The sequence below is a fragment of the Thermobia domestica genome, chromosome 8 (assembly GCF_964235325.1).
Source record: "Thermobia domestica chromosome 8, izTheDome1.hap1.1, whole genome shotgun sequence".
Classification (NCBI taxonomy): domain Eukaryota; kingdom Metazoa; phylum Arthropoda; class Insecta; order Zygentoma; family Lepismatidae; genus Thermobia; species Thermobia domestica.
Genome location: NC_137461.1, coordinates 187,320,961 through 187,338,619, shown reverse-complemented (window position 1 = coordinate 187,338,619; position 17,659 = coordinate 187,320,961). Strand labels below are relative to the sequence as shown.

At 35.7% G+C, this 17,659-nt stretch overlaps 1 protein-coding gene across 4 annotated transcripts in view; it reads right to left on the bottom strand.

Annotated features, from left to right (window-relative positions):
* Positions 1-17,659, bottom strand: part of eys (eyes shut) — a 1,117,243-nt gene that overhangs the window by 718,988 nt on the left and 380,596 nt on the right. For all 4 annotated transcript variants that reach the window (XR_014132762.1, XR_014132763.1, XM_081769320.1 and 1 more), the window contains exon 8: positions 5,224-6,562. Coding sequence is in view for 2 of the 4 variants with exons in the window: in XM_081769320.1 (XP_081625446.1) it covers positions 5,224-6,562 (1,339 nt within the window). In the remaining 2 variants the exon portion in view is untranslated. The remainder of the gene's footprint in view (positions 1-5,223; positions 6,563-17,659) is intronic.

Here is a 17,659-nt window from a genome sequence, read left to right as displayed (position 1 = left end):
TTGCTCTGCTGTAAAGAAGTGTGTATATTGATGCGAAATTAACACATTTACCTGAAAAAGAATGATCACTAGGGCAACCAACTTTATGCTTTATACAGTTGTATATTATGCTTTATTTTTCCTTACATTATGCTTTTTTTTCTAAATTATGCCTTGATTTGCTGTTTTTTTAAATTATAGTACTTCATTTTTATCCCACATATTGTTTTATTTTACTCGTTTTTATTACACAAGCATATATATATATATATATATATATATATATGAAACTTAATTTGTCTCACTAAAAATTACACCAATACAGCATACTACCTCATTTTCTGCAGTTTTCCTTAAGCGGTGCTTCGAAGAAGAAACAACTAGCTGTACAGCAGACTTCTCATATTTAATGAACTCAGAGCAAAGAGTACAAAATAGATTACCACCTTCTACTTTGGAATGGTTAGTTGGGAATTCTCTTGCTCCCTGAGATTGCATATATTCTTGAGATAAGCACAACCAGTCTTGCCTGCCTTTTAACACAAAGTGAAGGGGGAAAATCTCTCTGAGAGGAAGGTACACACAGAGGAGGAATTCGAAGTTCTCATTGTTACGCGTAAAGGCAATTGGTAGTTGATAATAGTCTTTGTTGATCTTTTTTTTTTGGGGGGGGGGGGGCACAAAATATATTAACATATTTTTCTTTATTGTACACATACACGGGGTTCTAGAATGAAAAGCATTAAGCTTTATGCTTTTTTAATGTAAATTATGCTTTATTATTCTTATAAGATTAGCAAAGTTGAATATGTAAAGTGGTCAAAATCACAGATATGGTACCAACCATAGATAAAATATTCCATTATGCTTTTACTGCTTTTTATGCTTTATGGTTGCCCTAATGATCACATTGTTCCTGGGCATAGGTCCATGAATTGTATCTAAAAGTTTATCAAAAATTTCGTTTGTTTCTTCAGTCATTCTTATCTAATTTTGCTTGCTTCCAGTTCTTTAGAACAACGTTGACGAATTCATATTTTCTTCTACAAAATATTTTATGTCAATGATGTTCTGACATTCACCGCAGTTCTCTACTTTCTTATCTGATTTTATAAATAATTATTCTACTGCGGTTTCTAGCTCATTAATTGTAATACCAATATATTCATTGCGCACAAACTCTCCATTTAATTTTGTAAAATCAATCAAAGTATTCACTAGTTCATCTGACCTGCCGGCTTTCCAAATGTGCGGAAACACCTCATCGTTGTGAAGTGAATCTCCATGACTATTTGTCTCTGAGAAACTACTTTCGGTGTTATTCTATGTCACTCTACTATCATATGTTTCAAAGACTTAAATTTGTTCTTCCTGTATTCACTCTTCTCGGTGATGAGAAATGACCTTTCCACACTCTTCTGTCTCCCATTATTACGACTCGGCTCCTTGCGTGAGAAATTACCTCTCCTACGTGACTTAGACACACCCTTTCAGTTGTCACGGCGCTCCTTCTTCCCCTTTCCTGTTCATTTCCTCGATGCTGCGAGTTCCTTTCTCCCGAACCTTTCTGTTACTTTTCCGAGGAAATTCCTTACCCTTTGGGCTGAGGAGCCGTCAGATCTACGCTGTATTTCGACCGGTAGCATACTCTTCCTTGGGATTTTGTAAAAGCTCTAGTATCTTATGGAGATCTGGAATTCACTGACCAAGTTTAGAAGTTCTGATTTGTTCTTTGGCCGGGACGTGACAATTGATTTGAAAGCCAATGCGGATGCTGCCTCTATAGGATTTTCAGTATCTCATCGTCCGCAGGAGGGTCTAAAATACTATTTCGTGGAGGAATTCTAATAAATATTCTGCAAGAACTTTGTGCATCCGTTGATCATAATGTGCTGTTAGGATGGTAGAACGGAGATTTGCAAAGTGCTCCTGTCTGAGGTACGTGGCCTTGAACTAAATCTAGGACCCGCCAGAACTTTTAATTTTTCATGGACTCAGTAGAAACCACTATAAACCAGTATTTTTGAGGTATTTTGATAGTAAAGTAAGCTTGAGCTCGTTCGGTATGCCTGTGACGTCAAATATCACTCTAGATCTAAACAGAAGTTGGGAGTCAGTACCTTATTTTCTATACCAGAATATGTTGTGTTAGGTCCAGATGCTAAAAGCCTATGGCAGTGGCACTGGTTTGTTTCGTGGCACAGTTGTGTAAAATAGACGGTTGAGGGTCAGTGTCTCACGGACGTCGACGAGGTTTACAGGTTGAGAGCCCAGCAAGTTGCATCCTGAAGAGAGACTGCGTGCGAAAGACGGTAAGTTAGCACAATTTAAGGCATCGAAATAATGGTAACTCTCCCCTCCACTATTTTAACTGTCTCTAACTGTACTGTCTCCTTCCACTGGATCCGCTGACCTTCCAGTTTCTCGCACACACCGTCAGAAGTTCTTGTATCCGTTGAACGCTACTGTTATATTTTAGAATGATCTCTTCGAGAATCGCGCTACCTCAGAGCCAATATTTAATTCGAAGCGCTTTATCTTCTCGTGAATCTTGGTTACGGAACCTTTTATGTTATTAACTCGCTGAGTGAAATTTTCAAAGGTCGGTTCCACCCGAATTGAGATCTCCTGCAAACCGTCTTACAGCTCTATATAATTCTCCACTCTCGTTGCCAAAACCTTTTCTGCGTTAGTCTCTAATCGACCTAACCTAGGTTCGTTGCACTGCTACGAGTACCTAACTGCTCCATGCGAGACATAAGTTCACGTGTTCTGTTCCATAGGCTCAACTAATTTCCTTTTTCTTACCTCGAGCTGTTCGCTTACCTGAGCCAGTCCCTGTACTAATGTCCTTGTAATAGCCTCTAAATTCTTTTCTAGGTTCTTAGTACTGTACTCTAATTTATAATGTAATTTCTTATTACTAGTCTCTAGTTTATCTAGTTTTTGGTTGCTTAAGTTTGTCTTCTGAACTATTATTACTTCCCTCAGTTTCCTTGTGCACTTAGTCTAGTTTCTGCTCTATTTTCTGCTGCCCTTTCAAAATTTGTTCTAATAATAAATTAATTTCGCCAACATTTCCTATCTTTATCGCTGAGCTATTAGGTTGTGCGTATCCTACTTCGTGTAACCTCCAGTGGTGTTGCATCTTCGCTTAGAGTGGTGTCACCATTTCTGAGCTTTGCCAAATCTGTTTGCCCTTCAGAAAATTCCTCACTGCTCTTAGCCAACACGTCACCTAAATTCATCCTGAATTTTTCTTGTTTCCGACCTAGTTTTTGACCATTTGCAAAAGTAATCTTCCTCAAACTCTGTGATGCCTGAAACCTTATGTATGAACTATACCACAAAATTTCCAAAAACACAATTATTCTTGGACTCGGTAGTTGGGACACGAAACCATAATCACGAGACTTTAATACCAAATATATTTCTGTATGACGTCATTCGCTCTCATCACTAATGAAAACAAGTCAAAAAAAAACCTTATAACTAAGGAGAGTCATTGTCACTGGGTGCCGAATTATTATTGTGTATCTAGTTTTGTTGCCCACTCGTTGGGGACCAAATGTTTACGTGTAGGTCAACACGAAGTGGGTGTCAAAGTTTTGTGTACAGTTCTATGGCTTACTTGAAAAAAGATGACTTGGAGTTATATATATAAATAACAGGTACTATGTGGAATTCAGTAATCCTCAAAGAACCACATGGAAGACGGGGAGAGATTTGCATAAATAACAAAATAAACAAAAAATCGACTTCCAAAGTTTTTGAGAGATGTAACTATATATTGAGCTAGATTAAAAAATTGAATACTATACTTCCTTTCTTCAGCTAACTGTACTTATTTGTAGGTTGAATGTTTTACTTCCTAATTTTGGCATTCAGCTCCAAGCTTTGAGACACAACTCGAAACAATGTCCTATGCACGACTTGTTGGAGGTATGAGGAAAGTACTACAAATTAGACACTCTTTGCCTTCCATTTAGGTATATCTATGTATTTTTTTAATCTGAAGTCTCTCCTTTTTCCTTTATTGAGTGAGTGTTAAATAGTTGAGTTGGCTACGAAACATCGGGAGTGCAACGCAGAGGAAAAACTGTTTGCTGAATCTCAAACTTCTTTCTTGAAGTAATATTTTACATATTTCCCTGCGCTACTTTTCCATGTTTTATATTAAAATGAGACATCAATGATCTTCTAGTCTTGATCTAATAATATATACTTCTGTTGGTTATTAAATGTACATATGTTTTCTGAAAACCCACATAAATTTATATGTGCCATAGATATCATAATGTAAACATATAATTCTTGATAGCTGCAGTCTTATGTAACGCAGCCTACCACACTAATATGAATACCAATAGAATGATGTTTAAAATACTTGTACCATATCACCATATAAATAAGAAAATTAAAAAGAAATCTAAAAATGAGGGTATTTACATGTAAAAACGCAAATTAATCAGAGTGTTAACTGTATACTGGACAGAGGCCATGAAATGTGTAAATCTGGTAAAATCCTTAATTATTATTATATTTTTATGATTGTCATACATTCTATCTTTCTGTCATTGATTGATAATAAAAATGAAAAATAAGTAAGAGAAAATCGTGTCTCGAAACTTACTGTTGATATTCACAACAAACAAGCTAAGAAGTTTCCTTCTATTTATCATTATCAATACAGTTGATGGAATTGACAAGGATGGAAAATTTATATTAAACTGTAATCCTATCTCCCATCCAGTTACTACGTAATTATAATATTATATTAGTAAGAATTTAACTTTTCTCATTTAGTTACAAATGTCGGTTAATTCTGTAATGTCAATTTAATTAAAAGGGATTTTTAACTTTTTGAAATAGTCGTGTAATGCAAACTAAATTTCAATACTTTACCCGATTACGCGATTTTAGTACTATTTGCAGTATATACAGTAATTAATTAATAGTATTAACAAGTTTTCCCAGATTAACTGGCTATCTAGATACATTAATTCTGCTGTGAATATTTTCAATTCATGTTCTAATATCTGCAGCGTATATAACATACACGTTTAACAATTTTAGTGACATAAGTCCACTCCAGTTAAATCGTCCTGACTGGATTAGATTGACGCAAGCTTCGCTGACGAGGTTTTGTTTGTGCAGTATTAATCTGTATATTCTTGAACTTACATAGTGAGAAATATTTAAAAAAAAGTAAGACACAGATTGATATATAAGCATTCAACTTACCTTATGGCCATCGGTAGTCAGAAAACAGGTTCCTCCATTTAAGCATGGTGTAATATCACAACTAAAGAATTCAGTACTAGGAATAGAAACTTCTGTTGTCTGAAATGGTAAAGTAGTTTCTCGCGCTGTCCATAAAAATGTAACATCAAACTTTGTTCTAGCAACAGTACTTTCTGTAATGTTTTGATAAGTGTAAGTCTGAGGTACTAAAGGAGTAGTAAAATTTGTGAAGTGAATTTCCAATGTTTCTTCTGTTGTTTTCATCTCCTTGGTCATATTTACCGTTACATTAGGATAATATGTCGCTGTATCAGTTGTCAATTCAACTGTCACTGGTGCACTAGTAGTTTTTGATGATTCTTCAACACTATCTTTCAGCGTAGTTAACTTTGATTTTTCGGTTAATTCTGTTCCTGTGGAAGAACTAGTAGTAGAATCTTCTTGAATTGTAGGTTCGAATTGGGTTGTTTCTTCTCCTTTAGATGTTAATTCTGTAATAACTTCTTTACTGTCTCGTGTGACTACTACTGAATGCTCATATGAAGTTGTATTCATTCCCTCTGACGGTTCGGTAATGTTTTCCGTAATGCTAATTTCACTTGATTCAGCAATAGTGGTTTCATTGTACTCAATAGAAACTTCGGTTTCTTCTGTTGTCACACTAGGAGAAAAGAAATCCGACTCTTCAGTTTTAGCAACAAATGTTTCTGTAACTATTTGAGTTTCGAAAATTACAGTCTCAACAGTGGAGAAAGTTATTAATATGTCAGTTACAATAGTAGAAGGTTCAATTTCTACAATGGTTGGAAGAGATGGAGAAATTTCACTAGCACTTTCATATAAAGACGTCTTACTATGGTCAGGAGTAGGTTCAACTAATATTGTTGTAGTTGGAAGCTCCGGTGCTTCCAACACAGTTGAAATATCGCTTTCGTATGATGTTGGCACTTCATATAAAGATGCGTCAATTAACATTGTTGTAATTACAGATTCTGCTAATTCTACCGTTGGAGGCAACTTACTGAAATGAAATAGAATGTCTGTAGAAAGTTCTCCATTTAATACACTGCTCATGTCTTGTTCAAAAGGCACTGAAGTCAATGTTAGCATTGATTGAAATCCTCCGGGATCATAAACAGTTTCAGTAAGAACTATGGAAGGAAATGTACCATCTGCAATTGTAGATTCAATGGACGCCACAGTAACCACTGATGCTGTAGGTGGTATTGTGCAATTTTCACCATCAATAAAACATTCACAATACGGTCCAGTAAAGTACGGTGAGCAAGAGCATGTAACATTATCAATTCCGTCAATGCATGTTCCACCATTAAAACACCTGAAACAGGATTGCGTATTATTACAAACTACGAAATAGAAATACAACTAGCATTTAAACATTGTTAAAGTTTAAGAGAACATAAAATTAGAACAATATCTTAGATCAATATGTTCAACTTGTTTGTTCCGTAATGTTGTTCGTAAACCGAAATTATTTTCCTACTGAAACTAATGTAGGTACACAATTAACCCGTTTTCTAGTCATATATTCCTCATTGTGCTTTTTCTCCTTTACATTTTGAAGCGTTTCTCTCTAATAAGGAATATAGAATGAAAATAATATTATCCTTACTAAAGACAAATAAGTAACATTAAATTAAACAAAACAGTATGACGGATAAAATAAACAATAAGTACAAAAGTGAGCACGAAGTAATTTTTAACCACACAGAAAAACACCATTATAGTGCGCTAAATTGTCCGTACCTGTGTATGTGTGTGTGTGTGTTCGTACCGTGAAATATTGTTCGTAAACAGAGGGAAATTGATTCACAGAAAAATGTTCATAAACTGAATCGTTCGTACAATGAGGGGTTCGTTAATCACGGCTTACTGTATTCCTTAAATTTTGGAACATTTAAAATCTTCAGAACAAAGACACTTTTCAGTACATAGTCGAAATTATCTTATTATTGCTTTAACTTACCTACAATCATATAAAAATTAAACGTTTACATACCTGTTAGAACAGACGCTGTTCGTATGTACTATCTGCACTAGTATTAAACTTCAATATATTACAATACTCAATAATTAAGAATGAGTTTCCTTATATTTTGAAAAGTGATTCCAACTTGGTTTAGAAGCGAAAATCACCTTAAGATTTCTTAAATCTGAATTTGAATTCAGCACGAAGTTAAGATATGCTATTCTCGAATTTTAGTTCCCTATCTTTGCGAATTCTCGGAAATTCTGTTCATAGCCTAGTATTTAATAGATATGTATTTGCGGTGTGTAGTTTTGACTTCTTCGTTTGAGTACAGTAATTTAGATCATATTAGACAAAAGAAAAAGTGGTACTTTGAGCAACACTTGACCTTATGTGACGATAATTGGAATTTAAATACATATACCAGAAAAATAAATAAATAAGTTGATATAATAAAAACTGGACTTTTTTTTTTTTTTTTTTTTTTGCAAATTACAGTGCCCCTTCAAACTACCTACTTGCAGCTCAATCTCATTAACTCTTTACTATACCCCACTTTCCCATTTCACTAAAACTTAACCTCACGACACCACAAGCTTTTAAATTATATTCAATTTCAATATACTTAACTGAATTAATAAAGAATGGGAAATTTGAATATACAAATATGACCCAACTTTTCCCCATTAGAAGCGTTCTTTTCTGAAATGCTGAAATACGTGTTTCCTTATTTTAAATTACAGTTATATATATTGAATTTCAGAACTTAGGAGAAACTTCACATTCGCCACTTTCTGATTAAACAAAAGGAAATTTGAGTAATTTATAAATGTCCCCCTTTGGATTGAAATTCTTGAAAACGCTGAAACAGTAAAAATTTAAAATGTTTCATTAAAAATGTTTCCTTATTTTTAATGAAAAATTCATATGCCGATTTCCATCTCTCTAACGCCAGTGACACGTGTGATACACTATTCTTTGGGGGAAATTCTGAACACTTCTTTGTCCCCTAGATTGGATATTTCCAAAAATCCTTCCTTATCCCATACTTTCGTGACAAAAGCAGTATTCTCCCCAAATTTCACATTAACATGTGTATTAGTATGGCTTGGACGATGACGAGTCACGAACTTCTATTTTTTTTATTTAATAGTGTAGATAAAAAAGATAATAGTATAGGTAGATACTGCACATGTCAAATGGAATTCTTGGCTGGTAGGTATATTACTTTGGTATGGCACCGACATTTTATCGAGCCGAGTTATTCGGAATAACACACTTCGTTCCTCTTGAAAGTTTCAGCTTGCCTTTTATTATTATTACTATTATTATTATTATTATTATTATTATTATTATTATTATTATTATTATTATTATTATTATTATTATTATTTGGTCTAGGAATTAATTCGTGCGGTTGGTACGCACACATTGAAGTTGTAGTACAAACACAAAATACATAAATACCTTAAGAAAAATATTGTCCATCGCTAGCCACCACTTTCGCCCATCTGTCAGGCAATGTACGGATTCCGTGGGGAAAGAAGTCCTCATCCTTGGAAGCGATCCAGTCAGAGACCCATGTTTCGATATCTTCTGAAGAAGTAAACCGCTGTCCAATCAAATCGTTGTTCATGCAATCGAACAAGTAGTAGTCCGAAGGAGCAACGTCTGGTGAATACGGCGGGTGGGGTAAAACTTCCCATCCGAAATTTTCTAAATAGGTTTTGACCGGTTTTGCGACATGTGGGCGAGCGTTATCATGTTGAACAATAAGTTTATCATGTCTGTTCTCCCATTCTGGTCGTGTTCTGGCCAGGGCTTGCTTCAAACGCATTAATTGTCGTCGATAACGTTCTCCATTCATAGTTTCACCCGGTTGCAGCAGCTCATAGTACACCACACCTTTCATATCCCACCATATGCACAGCATAACCTTTGCACAGTGAAATATCTCGTTTTGGTTGTGATGGACCTGGTTCACCTGGTTTCACCCAGGCCTTTTTTCGTTTAGGGTTCTCGTAATGGATCCACTTCTCATCACCCGTAATAATTCGATGCAGAAACCCCTTTCTGCTCTGTCGTTGAAGCAGCAATTCGCAAATGGTTTTTCGTCTTTCAACGTCTCTGTCTTTCAATTCATGTGGAACCCAAAGTGACATCTTTTGAATCATTCCCATGGCTTTCAAGCGTTTGGAGACTGTTGTTTGATCAACGCCTAATGCTGCTGCAAGTTGTTCCTGTGTTTGACACGAATCCTGCTCGAACAATGCTGTCAATTCTTCGTCTTGAAATTTTTTTGGCTGTCCAGCTCACTCTTGGTCTGCCAAGCCGAAATCACCACTTCTAAACCGTGCAAACCACTTCTGACACGTTCGCTCAGCTAGAGCATGGTCACCATACACTTCCACCAAAATACGATGACTTTCAGTCGCACTTTTCTGCATGTTAAAGTAATGCAGCAGAACACCCCGCAAAAACACTTTATCAGGCACAAATTGCGCCATGTTCACTTAACTACAAACTGGTGTTGTTGACGCTTTAATCCACTGCCCTATACTACGAACGATACGCGATGACAGGGGTTTGCAACACATGTGTGGATACACGGAACTGTGGGACGCTCCGTTCGTTGCGCCATCTCTTGTCCACCCGCACGAATTAATTCCTAGACCAAATATTATTATTATTATTATTATTATTATTATTATTATTATTATTATTATTATTATTATTATTATAAATGTCTCGCTAGGCACAGGTTTACATGTTTCCGTTACTTGAGAATAACCACGATTCTTTGTTGGCTTTTTTCCACTGTACCCATGATGCTGAACACAAAAATGACAAATTGTTTTGTGGCATTTCCATTGGTATAGCTTTCTGGTTTTCCTGTTGTACGTACATAGATACTTTTGATTTGGACATTTTTACAGCGAAAGTAATGTCATTGGCAGTGAGTCCTCTTAGTGTGATGTTCGTGTAATCTGTGTTGCTGGAAAATGTGCAGTGAAATCGTTTGAAGAAGACGTATATCTTGTGCAAGGAAACTAAATACGAAATTATGTCGTCTAGGGATTTCACTAACAATAAGTGGTTCTGTTGTCATTAGAAAGCAACTTCATATCAAACAGATTTGTGAATTATGCTTATATAGCATTATGCTTATATAGCTTATATAGCATTATATATACTTATATACAGGGTTGGCTGGTTTAAACCAAGGTGGTTCAAACCTTGGTTTAAACCGGCTGTTTTTTTTCAAAAAACCAACTGGTTTAAACCAAACAAAAACAGAACGAAAAATGCTTAAATCGTGTGAACTTCATGATGTCTTCACTTATGAAACCATCTGCATTACATTTATGTACTTTTCACGTTTTTATCAAGGGGTCCCGTGTTCAATTCTCGGTCGAACCACAACTCATCTTTCAAGTGTAAACCAAGCAGCGATTCGAGGTGTCCCTTTAAGCGAAGGTCTTCTCCGTGATAACCTTGGTATTTCATAAGGATGGTAAGCCTAAACATACGAAACGAAACCAAATTATATCTTTCTATTTGCCTGAATGCCTGTTGTTTATAAAGAAGCCAAGGTTGCTTAAATATATTGATAGAAATTGGCAAAATTTATCAACTGCCTACGCAGCTTCCCATCAGCTTGGATTTGACTTTGTTTTAATTTTATTGAATGATATCTACATACCAAATTTGTAATTTAATACCTCAGTTTTAGCGTAGTGATTATGATACGTTGACCATAAAATTTTATATACAAATACATTTAAAGTAATAACAGGATTTCCCCAATGGCTAAGGCGAGAGTTTCCCCATTTATATGTAATTGTATAATGTTTTTACTTGTGTAACTGTTTATCTTTCTGTCCTTCTGAAATGACTCTTGACAATTATATTAACAACCAGGCCTATGTAAAGATCAGTACAACGTGTTTTTATCAGGAGTCCTTCGTGAGTGAGTCGGCAATCGCATTTGTGACCAATTAGTCCCGGTTTCGTGTCGAAATAGACAATTTTTCTTGGATGTAGCCGAGAAGCGGTTTGGATTCCGCTTTAAGCTTATATGACCCCTTCCACTTCCAGCATAACCTTGTTACTGCATAATAATACCAAGGCGAAACAAACTAATTTCTGTCGATATCTAATATAAAAACATAGAGTAAATTATTTAAACCAAAAAAACCTGGTTTAAACCAAGAAAAACCGCGTTTAAACCAAAAAAAAAAAAAACGGGTTTAAAGCAAAAAACCTTTTTTTAAAAATAAAATCAATGTTTTTTGCAAACCCTGCTTATATAGCTTCGGTATGAAACTTGGAGATCAGGGCAAGATTTTCGCTTATCATATCGTACGTCATATGCAAATCGAAACAGTTCAGAAATGGAAAAAAATGGTTAGTTAAAGTTCCCATTAACATTTCAACACAGAAATCACACAGATGATTATTATGTCTGACTGTACATTCCCAATTAGAGAAAAATAATATATTGTATCCTGATTTCAATTCGGTAATTAGGTCCGTTCATCATAGACTTGATGTTAATATCAATTGCATGTACTAATCTATATTATATTCTGATGTTTCTGCAGGAACTGATAGTGTCTATAATAGAAGTGGTGGCGACGAAGCTCGAAATTTTTTCACACAGGTGGAACCGAACATGTTGGTGAGAAAACTTAGGAAGAAGGTCTTTCCAAGGAAGAAGTTCAGATCCTAGAATCACGACTGAAACAAAATAACACACCTGCAAAGCTTACACGGTATGCAATATACACAACTCAAAAGTGAAACTTAAGACAGTATTATACACAAGAGGAAGATTTGATGTATTGTACTGACATTACAGGACTATAGCAGGAGGCAGTTTTAACCTTGAAAACTGGAGACTGCTCATTCGTCAAAGAAGAATATAAAGTGCTCTTTCCCATATTGAAATTAAGTTATCTTTAGTAGCTCTTGTTCAGTATATTGAACTGAAACAGTCATATGAAGATCTTCGGATGTACTTTAGAATGTGAAATTGGCAAATCACATGTAAACCTGTCGTAATTTTAAGACTTTCGGATTTCAGGCTTGGAATATGAAGTTGACTTTCATTTTATTTTCATGTGTGTGCGTGTGTGCGAAAGAGAAAGGAAATTAAGTAGATATCTTGTATGGAACACTGAGAGAGAGAAAATGTGGACTAACAGAGGTAGTGTACAAGTTGGATCCAAGCCTGTAACTCGCAGAGCATTGTGGTATCTCCTCTTCATACGAAGTTGAGATTTCTCACGCAGTATGCCTAGTGAAATATTTCTGGTGTCTCTGCAAGAAATTTTAGTCTACGTCAAGGTAAAAGAAGGTGCATTTTAGTCTAGTAAAAAAAAAAAAAAAAAAAAGAAAGAAAGAAAGAAATACATTTTAATCAAAGAAGAGAATGAAGCTAACACACTCTAACTCTTGGTAAGAACAACATATCCGTCGGAATACACTATTTAAAAAAGAAGAAAAATTACAAAAATTTTAGACATTATTTTAAAGTATGATATAGAAAAAAAAAACATTGTGCGACTTTAGGCTTTTATATATATATATAGATATAGATATAGATATATATATGTGTGTGTGTGTGTTTAGTACAGTGGTTATCTGGTAAATCTTGAGGTATAAAATCCGTGAGACAGGCAACTCAACTTACGCCCATCGAAGATTAATTACGCCTGGTAGTAGCTAGAACAGCAGCATGAAGTTGCCCTCACCTGTTAAAAGAACAAATCGTAAAGAGTGTTTTTGTGCAGGAGTGGGGCAAAACGCTGGCTGACGAAATAACAAAAAGGAAGTCTTTAGATACTTGTACACGCAATACTTCTTGTTTGTACGATACATACGTAACGTTACACACAGGAACCTGAAAAAAAATAAAGGGATACCAGAGGAGTAGATAATAAGATAACAGTCGGGAGACTTAGCTACTCCTAGTGGTCTTGAACAAATTTCCAGATACACGATAATTTCGCCATTTTACACAGGGAAATGATAACAAACAGGAAAAGGAAAAAACAGAAATAAACTATCAACAATAATAACAACAGCAGTGTCAACAAAGAGTGTAAGAGTAATATTATTTGGCCAACACGCGTATAATTACCCTGTCAAACACCGGGTAGCTCGAAAAAATATCCACATCAGTTGTTAGATGAATATAAAAGTTCAGTATTCTGTGAAAAAGAGACCTCTGTACAATCGCCAATTTGGTGGGGGGGTCAAGTTGGAATACGTGGAAGGGGCACGAAAGGATAGTTCTTGAAGTAGGGTTTCCGATCTTACATTCCTATTAACTATCTTATGAAGAAATTTCAGGCCAAGTTATTTCTGCGTACTCCCGGGGACTGGCTATTAAGATATCGCAAGAGTTCCTTCTTAGGTAATATTCGAAGTGCGGGAACACGAATGGGCACTATAGCAATAAAGAAATTGATAATAGAATCAAGTCTAAAGAGATGGGTAGGTGCAGCCATGCCCATATGGGAGAGCAGTATTCGATCTTGGGCGCTATTACTGTTTTATAGAATATTGTTAATGATGCCGCAGTGCGTAATTAGGTAAATCGGTAAAGAAGCCTCAACATACGTATTGATTTGTTAACTATCGAGATGTAGTTAGAGAACGTAAGTTTCGAGTAAATAATGACATCAAAATCATTATGACTAACAGAATGTGTTAGAGGGGAACCGTTAATATGGTATTTGGAGGGAACAGGAGACTTTTTCAGAGTAATGGTAATACTGTCACATTTCATGCTGTTAAGTTTCAATTGCCATATTTCACACCAGCCTATAAAGTAATTTATGTCTTCCTGTAGGATCATCGTGTCATTGAAACACGATATTTCTCTGTATAACTTACAATCAAAGCGGAAAAGTAAAGGCCACTAAGATTAGGTTATAAGCGTGAGTAGAGATCGTCCAAATACAGGATAAAAAACAGGAACCCAAATACACTTCCACACAAGATCCCAAGATCACAGGTTGGGGATTAGAAGTTGCCCCTAAAACAGCAACTGCTGTTTACGGTTCTTCAAGTAGCTGGTGATTAAAGAGAGAAATTTACTATATATATTAAATCTACTGGGAAGCTGGCGAAGATGAATGTGACTGACAGAATCAAAGGCCCTGGAAAAATCAAAATAAATACATCTAATTGAGTACTGTTTTCACAGATTAAACTGCGCAGGAAAGAATATACAGAATAAATAATACCATTTAACTATTACAGCATATGCCATATTTTGTTTAACTAGTGTGAAACAGGATCGAAGCAGTTCTGTATAGAAATATATTTCAAATTTACGTTGAACAGTAATTGTTTATTAAATTTAAAATTGAATAATAACTGAATATTATACAAGGATGAATCATAAGTCTTGCAATATTCTGGTACACAACATACCTATATTTATTACAGTACAATGGAAGCAGATTAACATTTAAATATAGCTCAACGTGTTGGACTGTCTGTAATCACCTAGTTACAAGTTCCTCAGTTCCACATCGATACCACGTCTTGTCCTAAGAGACAAAGAACTCAGTCAATGCTGTTTACACCTCCTGCATGCTTTTGAAGTATTCTGATTTCAAGAAATGAGTTATGGGCCGAAATAGGGAGTAATACGATAGGGGAAGGTCAGGACTATATGCCAGATATGATATTAGGTCGATGCAATTAAGTTTCATAATTTTTATTGTGTTGTTGGAGCAAAGTGGGATTTTGCGTTATCCTGTTAGAGTAGGGCGCGTATTCGGCCACCAATGCTGGATAGTTTTGGCGTAGTGCTGCATACATCCGCACTGTTAAAAATACTTTCTTAAGTCTGAGAAACCGTTCCTTATCTGTGCACGGAGAATATTTTTTCTTAGAAACAAGACTTTGAAGCGCTCATTAATGAGAAATTAAGAAAAGTAAATGAGGTTTTATAAAGCGAAACGAGAAAATATACTCTTACTTTCCTTATGAAAAAGAACTGCCAAATCTCATTTCCAAGAAAATATTCCCTCGGTGCACAGATAAGAAACGGTTTCGGAAATACATTTCGGATCAAAATCTCTAGCAAAAACACTCGCCTTCTTTTTCGCTCTTCTATCTTCTAATAGTTACTGTAAGCTCTGATAAGAAGTTCATAAATAACACATTTAGTTTTGTCATAAACTCATTTATTCATCATTTTGGTAATATGCAGCTCAAGCAGTTTAATTTTCTTTTTAATTTAAAAGGACTAGCATATACTAGCAGACGACGTTTCTATGTGTGAGTGTGTGTGTTCTCACTCAGCGGATGCATGTGGGTGGAGTGACCTTGATCAGCACTTCTTCAGCCAATCACAGCTTTGTCCGCTCTTACGTCACTTAACGCGTGAAACCCACGCGAACAGCGAGAGCTGAAGAGATTTAGCGGGAGACAAACTTACTTGGCGCCGAAGAGACGAATATGTAACAGCTTCTCCTACCCTGCTGCAACAAGACACTGTGTAATCATGTTCTGCAATTAGTCGAATCGAATTATTTTTCACATTATAAGAAACATCCATCTACATTATTATCATTATTGTTATCTCCAAATTTAAAGCTATGTAAGTATCAATATAATTAAAATTTCCGAATCGATTGACGAGTATTTTCTGCGATTGTGCATGTCATCTCCTATGCCTCGTGGTTGTATATTTGAGTACATGGTGCAAAATTTACTTTTTACTCATTATTTGTGTAATTTGTTAATTTTCGGAAATATGATGCTGAATCTTTTGTGTCTCTAAAAGTTGTACGTAGAATTTTTGCTTATGTGTAGTTGGCGTTGAAAGGAGCTTTCTTCGGATAACTTGTTTCATCGTCAACGCTCGAGCAAACGTCCTATTTACGACTATATAATATAATGTTTGCTCTATTTGGACCACCATCCTATGGAGTAAACGTTATAAAATGGTGCCGGGATAAATGTGTCGAAGCAGGAACCTTTCTTTTTGTATAAATGTTCGGTTCTGTGTGTTTACGAACATAGGCCTAGGTATTCTTGATGTTCAAAAACTTGCTGCGTAATTTTTGCCGCCATCTCAGAGAGTTAATAAGTACAGGAAATTCGTGTCATTGTATCCTTGTCCAGTGCATTCATCCTTGCATATTGAAGCCTAAATCCTGTCTAAATTAAAATATTTTTATTATTTGCATTCTTAGATTTTTGCAGAAATTAGTCAATTATTTGTGTTAGCGAGTTTGTTATATTTGCAACATCATGGCTGAGGGTGATCTTAGAACAGTTCTCCTAGCAATGCAAAGAGAACTGAATGCATCAATTAACGAAATTAAAGAAAATCAGAATAAGTTGAATGAAAGCCAAAATGAATTGAGTGATAATCAAAAACGTGTGAGTGAAAGTGTTGAGGCAATAAATGTAAACCAACAGAAAATGAAAGATGATTTGTCAGGTGAAATTAATAATGTGAATGTTACCATGCAGAGTGAAATTAAAAATTTGAATGCGTGTATTAGTGCAGTGCGGCAGGAATTGATAGAACGAATTGAAGCAGTGGAATTAAAGTGTTTTAATACGAGTGAAGACATACGTAGAAGTGTACGTGAATTAGCCGATGCAGTGCATGATATACGGGGCACAGTTGAAGGAAATACGCGCCAAGTAAACGACCAACAACGTCAATTAAGTGAATGTTACAATAGAGTGGATGATTACGAAAAAAGGTTGCGTTTGGTCGAAAGTCTCGACAAGTACCGTGAAAGCAGAATTCAGAAGTGCGAGACTAAACAAAGTGAATACGGTATAGCAGTGCAAGAGTCTATTCAAGTGTGCCACGAGCAGAGTAAATTTAACCAGCAGTGTTTTGAAACATGTCTTCGCGCCAGTGAGTTAAGTGAACAAACCAAGCAAGATGTGGAGCGATTATCCGAGCGTGTGCAGCGTATAGAATTAGCAAACGAGCACCATGATACTGGAAGTAATATGTCACAAAGAAACACAGGTTCCGTGCACAGTGTGAAGCGCGAGAGGAAATCGAGCAGTGAGTCTCAAACGGCGTCTGATACAGAGGTGGAAAGTGACGTAATAAGAAGAGCCGTGTCAAGAATCAAAACCGAAAGAGAAAGTCAACGTATTAAGCGTGCAAGAAATAGTGAAGTGAATGCAAGGCGTTGTTCATTGCGATTAGCAGACATTAAGCAACTCTCTACATTTTCAGGTGATATGATGAAGGAAAGTGCAAGTGCATTTTTAGAAAATTTCGGTAGAGAAATGTCGTTCGCCGGAGTGCCTCAAAGTGAATATTTGACGATCATGCCATTGATTCTTAAAGACAGTGCACTTAAGTGGTACGATTTACACGGTAAGAAGTGTCAAACTTTTCAAGAATTTGTGATAGAGTTTCAGAATGCATTTGAGAGTCCTTTA